Source organism: Mauremys reevesii, linkage group 1, assembly GCF_016161935.1.
Source record: "Mauremys reevesii isolate NIE-2019 linkage group 1, ASM1616193v1, whole genome shotgun sequence".
Classification (NCBI taxonomy): domain Eukaryota; kingdom Metazoa; phylum Chordata; order Testudines; family Geoemydidae; genus Mauremys; species Mauremys reevesii.
The window spans coordinates 121,686,753-121,699,219 of record NC_052623.1 but is presented as its reverse complement, the minus strand read 5'-3'; the positions used below and the strand labels follow the sequence as shown (position 1 = coordinate 121,699,219).

The following is a 12,467-nucleotide window of genomic DNA, read 5'->3' as shown; positions in this document are numbered from 1 at the left end:
AACCTGTGGGGCGGCCGAAGCGGCGAAGCAAAAAAACAAAACAAAAAGGATTGGGTGGAATGCTGCCCCCTTGGAATCTGCCACCCCAAGCACCAGCTTGCTCGGCTGGTGCCTGGAGCCGGCCCTGGTGAGGGATATATCAGGGAGCCAAACATCTCAGAAGGGGGAGGCTTGGAAGTGAAACTGAATAGGGAGAACAAGAGGGAAAAGCAGTAAGGTGAGGGTGGGAGAGCCAAAAACATGGGGATCCATAGGGAAGCCAGCTACTGTGGAAGATCTGTTTCTCCTGCTCCCCTCCTCACTCTAAAATGCACAGAGGGGCAGGGAAAGAAAGAGGGTAAGGACAAGGAGACAATCCAGTAGTACAGAGAGTGTTTAACAAAGGTCTCCCAGGAGGGCCCTACACAACAGCCAGCCTTGTCACTGTTGGAAGTAATCTCTTAGTTTTCAAACAATGCAGAACTTGCAATGTCTACTATATAAGGGCAGGGTCAGTTCACACACCCACAAAAGCACAGTAAAGTGTCTGAAAAGGTAATTAGGAAGAGTGTGATTTACTTGGCAGGACTCAATGACTTCTCTGGGATCATTTTGATCTATTGTGCAAATCAGAACCAGAGGATTTTTAAAAAAAGATTTTTCTTGATAGACTATTTACTCTTTTTGAACAGTTATACTCCACTGTATCAATAAATAATAAGGGAGTGCAGTTGTTTGAATTATTTGGCTGAGGTGTTTCCACACAGAGGGGGTCTATTCTTCACTTTGTGTGTGTACGAGAGACAGAGTTCCATAAGTATGAGCAGAGGCTATATGCATGTATCAAGAGTAGAATAGACCCTTCAAGTCCTTACAGCATTCAGATACAGAAGATATATTAATATGAAAAGTAAAGATATATTAGTATGTAAAGACAGCAGAATTTAGTATATATAGATTATATAGTTTAAACTATACACCAAGGGGAAAAAGTAATCAAAGTAATTTCTATTTACTTCTTTTTATTACTACATTTCAAACCCATATTCTTTTCAGGTTGCAAAAACATAAATAATTTCTGAACTGAGACGCTTTACATCACGTTTCAAACTAGATCTAATTTTTACAGCTGTGTGAACAGCACAAGAAAGCAAAGGTGTGGCTTGAGCATTGGCCTGCTAAACCCAGGGTTGTGAGTTCAGCCCTCAAGGGGGGCACTTAGGGATCTGGGGCAAAATCAGTACTTGGTCCTACTAGTGAAGGCAGTGGGCTGGACTTGCTGACCTTTCAGGGTCTCTTCCAGTTCTATTAGATAGACAACAAACTCTGGCACACCCACTGACTACAGCATTAGGAGGCCCCACTGTGAATAACTAGAGCTGTGCAGAGAACAGTAATTCCGTTTTGCTGAGGATTTCAGAATTTTGAAACTTGGTTTCATTCCAATTTGGAAAGAAAACCACAAATTTTGAAATTTTCTGTGAAACAGACTACAAAAAATTCATTTTGGAACATATAAACTGTTTGTTTTGATAATTGTAAAATAAAATTCCTCCTGGCAAGCTGACAGGGACCCAGGAGTCTGGAAGCCCGCTGAGCTGGGACCATCAGAGCTTGGTAGCTCCCAGGGCTTCCATGGTCTTCGCTTCCCATCACACATCAGGCAGGTGGCTGAAGATCTGGGAGCCTGTATTCATCAGTAACCCACCAGGTGAGCTACCGAGGAGCTGGCACGGAATTAGGCAGGATTCAACATTTGCCTGAGAGGCAGGATTCCATTGTAGCCCTGCCTGGGTTCCATCAGACTTAGCTGAAATTAAACTGTCTCTGCGAACGATTCCAATTTCATCAAATCTGCATTCTCAGATGGCAAACCATTCCCCTGGAGAATTTCCAAGCAACTCTATAAATAAAGCAGAGTGCCTTTTATGCTCAGTAACTATCTCAAGTGAATCTCACTAACATTCCAACTGCACAAGAAAAGGAGAGACCTCTGTTCTAGGAAACACTGAGAACAGTTTTGACTGTAGTACAGTGCCTCATTATTTAATTAATGACGGAGGATAAAATTGCACATTTAATACTTTAACTTTAAATGTTCACTTGTACAATCGTCTGAATAAATTCAGCAATGTGCTTTTTAAAAATTGGAAATGTTGCAAACCTTCTGGAGTCAGATTCTCAGCTGATGAAAACTCTCCACCGTAGTCAGTGGAGCTACTTCAGTTTATACCAGCTGAGAATCTGGGTCCCTTAACTTTCATATGGAGTTCAAATTACTGTAAAGTAAGAAATGCTACTAGTGCACACTGCTCAGGGTAATCTATGAGCTACAATTCAAAATATTTAAAATTAATGATTTAAGCTTTGATTTTATGTAACCTCTCTCCCCTCCACACAGTCAAACTAAACCAAAACCCTGCCAGTTTTTCTGTTTATATTCCACATTTCCATGAAAAAATGCTTCCCACTGATGTACTCTAACTGGATAAACCAGAAGTTTTGCACACAAAACTGATTATGAATGCTGGCTTCAAAGTATATAAACATATATCTTCCTCCTGATGCCTGCACAACAGACCTTTCAAGTGCCTGGCGACAGTGTGTTCCTTCTTTAACCAGCTCCAACCTATGGCCTGATCTTGCATTCCACGCACTCCCAAAACTACTGTGGACTTGAGTGAGAGTTTTGGGTGTGTAAGGAATGCAGGGCCAGGCTCTTACTTTGGAAGTTCCTCTTGGTACAAACCATATCTTCACTCCCTGAACTGGAACACTGTCCCAATAGCCATATTTTGAGGCAACATTTGGAGGAAGTGAGTCCTTTTTACTGGAAGGTGGGAGATGAAGAAAATAACTACGTGGAAAGAGGAGACTGAAAACTCTGTGAGATAACCCTGTCATATGGTTGCCAGCATTCAATGATCCTCAGTAACATGGCATCATGCTGGCAGGAAGAGAAGTCTCCCTTCTAGCAGGGTAACAGAGAAAGAAGAGTTGGAGTCGGAATCTGTCTGCAGCAATATTTTTTCCCACAGCCTTACTGGTTTTGGGCGATGGTTTGGAGGAATCAAAGGGCTTGTGGAAGTGACTGTTTCCCAAGTTTAGATTTGAATGTTCAACTCCTGACCAGAGACTTTTGAATGGACAAAATAGATTGAGAGGATTTATTCTTAGACTCCTACCTGGGCCGTCCAAAAGGGAGGGGAGGGGAAAACCGCTTTGTCTCATGACAACGTTTAGGGCACCCAAGAAGTGTGAACCAGAGAAAGGCCTAGCTATGAGCTTTATCTAGTCTCAGAAATCTCTTACCCATCAATGCTTTTTTAGTCATGGACCTGGATAGCCAAACATTTAATGAAACCCTTCAAGATATCATTTGAGGTGTTATCTGCATGTTTCCCCAGGTAAAAAATGTATGTGACTTCTTGGGGAGTATGACTGACACAATCTTGTTGGACTGCAGCAAGACCATCCTATAATAGCGGCCAGGATATGTGGCATATATAACTGACTGTCTGGGCTACTGCTATCCACCCTAAAAATGTAGGAGGCATTAATGGCTGATGCCGGTGGACTAATCGAGTGCTCTTTCCACTTTTTATTGAGTGTTTGTAAGCAAACTGTTTGCTTCCAGGGGGGATGGTGGAAGATACAGTGCATGAGGCTATATGGCTATTCCTAGGGGAGTCTTTCTGGAGTGATTTGGAGAATGAGACTTTCCAGCAAGCAAATATCAGTTTCTTATCTGAAGTGTGTTCAAAGAGAGACTTATCCCCTCTGAAATGTTCTAAATATCCCCAGAAGGTATCAACTACATACTTGATCAGGTAATTCCAGTTATTATTAGCAATCCTCAGATAGGCTTCAGGAGAAGGTGGATAAATTTCTGAGGCATATTGTTAATTATTATTATGTGTACAGAGACAGCACCCATGGGGATCGGAGGTATAAGGGGGTGGCTGTTCAAACACCTAGAAAGACAGTCCCTGCCCTAATGGCAAATCAACATGATCCTCCTTTAAGTCAGAGCCTACAGTACAGATGGGACAGGAGGGGGTGGAGAAGAGTGAAGCATTTCCTGTAGCCTGTTCCAAAGCAAAACAGCTGTGAGAAAATGGAGAGGGTGTCCGGACTTTGAGAGGTGGGGCATCTTCAGTGCTGAAATTTCACTAGGGGCGAGGAATGTATCAGAATAGGGCCAATATCACCTAAAATAAATGCAGTAGGCCTGATTCAACCATGCAATAACCCTAGGGACCAGGGTCTGTCTTTCCTTGTGCCTACTCACCTCCTGCTGCCTGCAAAGAAACTGGCCACAGTTCTGCTCCTCCTCTGGAGCATTGCTAAAGAATCATCTAGGATGGCAGCTAAAAGTAAAGAGCTGGCTGATGCACATACTCCTGTTTGAGCAGCAAGAAGGTGCCGTCATAGGATAGGGGTTCTTGGCCTGCATTCAGTCCAGCCACAAACCTCTAATGGAGGTGGCCTCCACCTGCGTTATACTTCTCTCCCCCAGCCATGCAGAGTTTCTAGCTTCTCCTCCTCCTCCATTGTTGCAACAGCAGCAGCAGACAGACAGAACAAAAATAAGAACAATGGAGAAAATGCCGTTCTCAAAAGTAAAATAAAAAAGGCTCAGCAGCCAAATGGCCTAATGACAAAACAAATAAAAATTAATGAAACCAACGGGTGAACCAGAAGTTCAGAGCAGGCTTCTAAACTGTCTCAAAAGGAAAAAAAATGGAGTGGAGTGAGTGCGTAATCAGAAAAGCTGGATGGTACCTGTATACCTGATCTGACTGGCTAATTCTTGCCTAACTGTAGTATAGTGTGTGGACTGGTGTTTGTGTGTGAGTGGCAGGGGCGAAACATATCCCTCCATCTGCCCCATGGAGAGCTGGTCCACAGAAGAGAAATTTGAACTTCTGCTAGGCATGCTATACCTGTTCTACGGATCTCCAGTGCTGTCATTATGACGTATCACAAACACCAAGTCTGAATTTTGTAAACTTGTGTGACTGAAGTTAGGCACCTGAATTCATACTTCAGCACTACTGACTTCCTATTAGAGTTACTTCATGTCTGAAAATAAGGGTACATATTTAGGCACTCAAGTTTGAAATTTCACTTAAAAATTAAAAAACTGGTGGTAGTCAAAGTGGGATGTTCAGGTGAATTGCATGGCTCCTGATTTCATGCTATTAGTACTGTACAAACCTCAGGCCTTTCTCCAAGCTGCCACAAATAGGTAAATAATGTCTCCATAACATTTCATTTTCATGCAAACACTAAAAATAGCACAACATATAATTCATAATACACAGCTTCTCTATGCATTTAGCTCTCTGCTGAGGTCATCCCAAAGAACAGCTTAATATCATTAATTAATTATGCCCCCTACCCCTTCCAATGGGAGGAGTAATTTCATTTACTGGAGCCATTATGAAAGTGAAAATCCCCTTTGTTTTATAACATGTTCAGTGCCCAAAGGGAATGTCATTGTCCAAAGGGAGTGTAATATTAAGGTACAATGAACTACACTGAGAAATGTCAAAACTGATAAAGAAATGACAGAATTATATTTTCTCTTCATTAATAACCCAGTTGGCCATAGACAACCATTTAGTCCTGATACATGGGAGTCATCGTTCAGAGCAGCAGTTCAACAATACTTTAAGTAAATGCCCCTTTGACCCAAGCTGATGCAAGATGGGCAGATAGGTTACTGAAAAATATATCTCAAAAGGTCATAAAAATGTAAGTTTCCCCCAGATGCAAGCTGATTTTTCAAAGACGATTACACGCACAATTTAACCACAAGACCATTTATACCCTCCGAGTTTCATACTGTTAATGTCTGTTTTCCTCCTGGTTTTGCTGCTTCTCCTTTTTAGATACACACATTTAAAAAACCCCACACTTCTTGTCCTATATGATTTATCCCCATGAAATTAAATTACATTTTTAGAAGCCCATGTTACTGCAAATGATATTTGAAGATTCACTGAAAAAATTAATTCCTGATCTGGTGCAGTGAAGCATCCTTGCTAGCTGTACTGACTCTGTCTTTCAAAAACAGATGGAAGCAGTCCAAGGGTATGATTAACTTCTTAGTCCCTGCAATTTCCTATTGCTCTACTTGCCCTAGATTTCAGGACTGACCTCCTGCTTCACTGCAAAATGCACAGTTGCTCAGCTTGATAAATCACACAAATACTTTTTTGATCACAGTTATCTACTATTTACTACATACTCAGTGGGGTTAATCATATGCTGAGGCACTTCATATGCTACACACATAGACACTCTACTTCCCAGTAGCACTTTGCATATTCTTCACATTGCCAGAAAGCAACCATGCCTGTCTCTTCCTTACTAATATACAGAAGAGCATATCAACGCACCACACGCATACACAGTAATTATCCACACATAAATTCATTGCAAACTATAGTGAAAAGAAACTGGCAGCTGGAGGGAATACATAAAAGGTTAAAAGAATTACTTTTCTCTCTTTTAGCACATAGATTTTTAAGATATTTTATAAGTGCAATTATTTCTCTTAATTAGAACTTTCATTCTCCCTCGCCTCTTCAAATGTCACTAGGACCACTTTTGAGAAGGGCGAGGAGTGGACCAGTGGGTATGGGCGTATGTTTGGCTGTGGTATGGCATGAAACATAAACTACAGCTGATAGGAAACTGCTAACATTTTCTGGGAGAGAAGACCACTTTCTCCTTCTCCTTCCCGCACTGAGCCTCATTTCCTGAATGGTAGGATAATTTTAATACTCCTCAATGTGAAAAGCTGATTATGTGTGACCCAATAGCTAGAATTCTTTAGGCCAGCTCTCTTCCATCTTCTTATGTAACTTTGCCATGCCCCTCAGTTGTGACTCACAACCCCTGCCTAAGAGTCCTATCATGGGATGTTCCTAAACAAAGAACGGCAATGACCAAAATGTAGCAAATCATGTTAAAGTTCTGGGATGTGAAAAGACATTCACTTGGAATTCAACTGATACCAACAAATTTAGCTCTCAAGTGAAAAGAAGTGAATTTGAACCCCAGATTTCCAGAAATCCCCATTCTTACTATTTACTCCAAACCTTTACAAAGCTCTCGAGCCTTTAGATTCCTTTTTCTTTAATGTGAAACAGAACGGCTGCAGCAGGTAATGCCGAAAACCAAGATACATTTTATGCAATTTCTCTTATTGCATGTTATGATTGGAGGGGCTAGGATACACTTGTTCTAGATATTTTCTACCCTAAAATATACCAACAGTCACCCTTGACTGCCCTGTAGAGCCTGTGGAGCTTGCAGCTGCGGGATAACCATGATTCTGCATCAATGGCAAGGCTGATATCTGCTTTCATTTATGAGAAAGACGACTCTGGCTCTTTTCCTTGCAGGATAGTCTTGAAAAATGTAGCCAAAGTGAAAATATTTCTAAAGCTGAAAGTTTGTCACTGACTGGTCCTGAATGCATGGTCCTCCTTTGTGTCTTGTGCAACCCACAACCACAGTGCCCTGGCTTTCTGATAGGATCCAGATCAACTTGCAGCTCAGAGGGAGTCAAGACTTCCCTAGGCTGCCACCAGAGCTGCCATACTGCATTCCTTCTGGCTGTCAGCCAGCTGAGTCGCTCCTTTGATAAACAGCCTATGTAGGGAACTCTACAGTGTGAGAAGCAACATACTAACAGACAAGGGCTTCAGTCCAACGCAGAACTTAGACATGTGTGTAACTTGGAGCCCAGGAGTAGTCTTATTGACTGCAACAGGACTATTCATATGCTTCAAGTTACATATTTAAGCACTTTGCTGGATCATAGCTAAGGTCCTACCAAATTCAAGGTCCATTTTGGTCAATTTCACAGTCAAAGGATTTTAAAAATCATAAATTTCATGATTTCAGCTATTTAAATCTTAAATTTCATGGTGTTGTAATTATAGGGATCCTGACTCAAAAAGAAGCTGGTCGGGGGTGTCACAAATTATTGTAGCGGGGGTTGTGGTACTGCTACCCTTACATCTGCGCTGCTGCTGGTGGCGGCGCTGCCCTCAGAACTGGGCAGCTGGAGAGTGGCGGCTGCTGGCCAGGAGCCCAGCTCTGAAGGCAGAGCTGCTGCCAGCAGCAGTGCAGAAGTAAGGATGGCATGTTATGGTATTGCCACCCTTACTTTTGCGCTGCTGCATTCAAAGCTGGGCCCTCAGTCAGCAGCCGCCATTCTCTGTCTACCTAGCTCTGAAGGCAGTAGCGCAGAAGTAAGGGTGGCATGATATGGTATTGCCACCCTTACTTCTGCACTGCTGCTGGTGGGGCGCTGCCTTCAGAGCTGGGTGTCTGGCCACCAGCTGCTGCTCTCCCACTCCCCAGCTCTGAAGGCAGCACAGAAGGAAAGGTGGCAATACTGCGCTCCCCCCCTAAAATAACCTTGTGACCCCCCCTGCAACTCTCTTTTGGATCAGGACCCCCAATTTGAGAAACACTGTGAAATCTGTATAGTATAGGGTAAAAGCACACAAAAGACCAGATTTCATGGTTGGGGCTGTGAATTTAGTAGGGCCTTAATCATAGCTTAGGGATAGGTCTGGGAACAAGAAACTCTTTGCCCACCCAAAAACGCTAAGGCTGACCTACACTGCAATGAGAAATGTGATTGCAGCTTGGATAGGAGGCACACCCGCACAAGCTTTACCCACACTAGTACCGCTAAAAGTAGCAGTGTAGACATGGAGGCACAGGCTTCAGCATGAACTAGCAGTGCGAGTGGGTCTCCAGGGTGCCAGGGTGCTTGTACAGCCCATGCTGCTGCATCTACACTTATTTTTAGCAATTTTTGCATGGGTAAAGCTAGTACTGGTATGCCTACCAAAGCTGCAATTACATCTTGGATTGCATGCAGACAGGGGTGGCTCCAGGCCCCAGCATGCCAAGCGCGTGCTTGGGGCGGCATGCCATGGGGGGCGCTCTGCCAGTCACCGGGAGGGTGGCAGGCGGCTCCGGTGGAGCTCCCACAGGCGTCCCTGCAGAGGGTCAGCTGGTCCCGCGGCTTCGGTGGAGCATCCGCAGGCACGCCTGCGGGAGGTCCACTGGAGCCGCGGGACAAGCGGACACTCCGCAGGCACGTCTGCGGGAGGTCCACTGGAGCTGCGGGACCGGCGACTGGCAGAGCACTCCCCGCAGCGTGCCGCCGTGCTTGGGGCGGCGAAATGGCTAGAGCCGCCCCTGAGTGCAGACATACCCAGAGAGTTGCCATCCCAGTTTTAAGTAATCTGTCTAAGGTCTATCTCATATGGCCCCCTTACTATAGAGCGTAGCACCTCACAATCCTCTAGTGCCTTTAGGTGTGTCCTTACTACAGAATGAACTCAAGTGACCTAACTTTGAGTTACTTCCTTCCAGTTAGCGTATCACAAGAGAGAACAGTAACACCCCAGAGTAACAGTCGAGTGCTGAGGGAGATACTGTAGTGTCCTGCATTCCTACTGGTGCTCTACTCACTCCTTTGATGAGCTAAAACTTCTGGGAGCACATGCCTTGGTCTGTACCACTTCAATAAACTGTACCATTCTATGAATGTTTTCACAGTGTACCGTGGGAGAATCTGCCTGTCCCTTCCAGGGAAATGGTATGAACCCAGCAACTCATTACAGTGGAAATGGTATGAACCCAGCAACTCATTAGAGTAAACCAGTTCCAGCATGGCACTGCTGCCTTCTTTCGAACTGGTGACAAGTTCTGGCTCCAACTGGGAGCTATGTGGCAGGGAAGTGCTATTATTCCCATTTTACAGACAGAGAGAGAGACTGAGGGTCTGTCCACACTGCAATCAGAGGTGTGGCTGCAGCACACATAGACATACCTGAGCTAGCCTGAATAACAATAGCAGGGAAGCCATGGCAGCATGGGCTGCCTGGGACGGGACTGTACAGCCTGTGCTGCCACAGCTTCACTGCTATGGTCATTCAAGCTAGCTAGATCAAAGCTAGCTCTGGTCTGTCTACAGGGCTGCAGTCACACCCTTCACTGCAGTGGAGACACACCCGTGGCGGCTTTCCCAAGGTCACATAGTAAGTCTGGCAGAGCAGGGAACTGAGCTCACGTCTACCAAGCCCCAGGCTAGCACCCTAACCACTCCGCCATTCTTGCTTTCTGGTAATGAAAGAGGAAATCCTAAATACATTCACTTCGGTCATAGCACTTCTCTCTAAGGGTTCGTCTGCACTTGGAGCGAGGGGTGTGATTCCCAGCTCGCATAGACATACTCAAGCTAGTTTTCATGACGCTACCATGCTAAAAATAGTAGTGTAGCAGGGGCAGCATGGGCAGTGGCAAACGGCGGCATGGACTAGCCGTGCCAAGTACAAAGCTGCCTGAATCCCCTGGGTACGTATTCAGCGCAGCTAGCCTGCACGGCTGCTCCTCTGAGCAATTCTGCAGGCATTTTCACAGTTTAGCTGGGTGAAATAGTCATCTCTGGCTCCTCCCATTCCCTGTGGCCACACCTTCAAATACCCACAGAACCCAAAAGGCATCTTGTTTATGTGGAAGAGCTTACATGTATTCAGGGACAGGGGTATGATGCTGCTTAGGCTTTTTTCCTTGCCTGCTTTCTGGCCAAATATGGCCGATATCTGTGTGCCTTTCATGCCCAACATCTGACGACACGACTTAGCCCACAGCCTGGGTGTTGCACTCAGCTTGCTAGGATAAAGTTTTTCTTCTTTTAAAAAAATCTAAACAAAAAAGTGTTTGTATACCGAGGAGGGATAATTTTGGCGGTCTCTGCTTCAGGGCATAGAGAAACGTTATTCACCCATGCACAACATATAATTCAGCCTAAGTGACAGGCTCTACTCTGGAGAAGCCCTAGCCTGAGCTGGCTTACTGAGTCAATTACTGCTTATTCCCAGGGAGGAGGGGGGAGAGTGGGCTAGATGGAGCAGAGGTGGCTGCCAAAGAGGCATGGGGAAATTTACTTTGTGTCAGCCTGCATGACACAGTACCTCATCTGTGGATAAATGTAAATCTGCTAGTTCTTTTTCATAGGCACTAAAATGTACAATCTTCACCATTTCCAAAACGGGGAAAAAAAATCAGGACTGCCTTAGAAAGCTACCTTATATTTTAATCAATCCTCTTTCAGAACAGTCATTTAGGGTAAATACCTGTACTGATCTACAGCCCAACTATAATATTTACTATGGCCTGAATCCTGAATTCCTTATTTAGGCAAGACTCCTGCTAAAGTCAATGGGAATTTTGCCTGAGAAAGGACTGAGTAAAAATGGAGTAAGAATATGTGTTTGTTCCCTCATTTTCTGCCTAAAGCACGAATTACTGTTCCAAAATAAAATAAATATCCCCCCCACCCAGCCAAAAGCCAACCCCTCATAAATTAATATTGAGAGAATCTCAACAAAACAAGAGTAATTCCCAGTGAAAGAATCTGGAAAAAGTCAAAAGAGAACATCTCAAAATGAATGAAGTACTTATTGCTGAAAAATGAGCTTAAATATATCTCAGCATACTCTAAAGCTCAGAATTTACTGCATCATTCATGCCTTCTCCAGTAAGTTTCTTATCTCTCGCTTGGTATCACAACAAGGGATTCTACATATTCTGTATGAAATACAACAAGACTGTGATTTTTGCAGTAATAAACTCCACACATGCATGACAAATCCAAGCATGCAAAAAATGTTTAACATCCCAATTCACAGATACTTTGGGGACAAAATCCGATTATGAGTTATATGCCACAATAAATAGGGCTCAACGTTTCATAAAACAATTTATAGTTCATAAAAATGACAAAATGTACCTGTCAGACAGAATGCGGAGAGCAGATCTCTGTGCTGCCTGCTGGAAGAAAGGGCAGAGATGTTTATTTTATATTCTAACTTTAAAATTACGAGCGCAATCAACACTTAAAAAATGTGTTACACACATTTCTGTCACGTGTCCAAATTTTAAAGCACTAGTAAAGTAGCAGAAAGCATCTAGTAAAATGGACATTCCAGGCTAGTAAATGTAAGAAGACTTTGTTAAATACGCCATAAACCAGAGGATTGTCAAAGCAGTGCACAGTATCTGAGGTATGAACTACTCTATTTAGATGATTTTCTGCAGGTCTCTGAAAACCCTGCAAGGCTTGATTTTCTTCCCCCTCCCCCCCCCAATCCTACCCCCTCCTTTTACCATTAGTCTCCTCCCATTCTTGCCACAGAAACAAACATCATATATTGGGTTCCTTTTGCGATGGAGCCTGTAGCTACAATTATAAATTTAGCAAAGACGGCCAGAGCGGCTGCAGGCTTTTCAAGAGTACTGCCATGATAATTTCCTGGCAACTTTTGACTACACTGTACAGGATTGACCTGTTGCTGTTCTGGCTCTCAATTCTTGCCTAGTACAAGTCCTTGAATGGGGTGGGGAAGCCTGGTGCTTGTTATTATGTTAACGGATGGGTCTAG

The 12,467-nt window shown here is 43.9% G+C and overlaps 1 protein-coding gene across 9 annotated transcripts in view; it reads right to left on the bottom strand.

Moving 5' to 3' along the window:
- Positions 1-12,467, bottom strand: part of AFF3 (AF4/FMR2 family member 3) — a 561,464-nt gene that overhangs the window by 98,032 nt on the left and 450,965 nt on the right. For 8 of the 9 annotated variants that reach the window (XR_005597307.1, XR_005597308.1, XM_039533253.1 and 5 more), the window contains one exon: positions 11,816-11,856. Coding sequence is in view for 7 of the 9 variants with exons in the window: in XM_039533253.1 (XP_039389187.1) it covers positions 11,816-11,856 (41 nt within the window). In the remaining 2 variants the exon portion in view is untranslated. The remainder of the gene's footprint in view (positions 1-11,815; positions 11,857-12,467) is intronic. The other variant, XM_039533229.1, reaches the window with a different exon arrangement.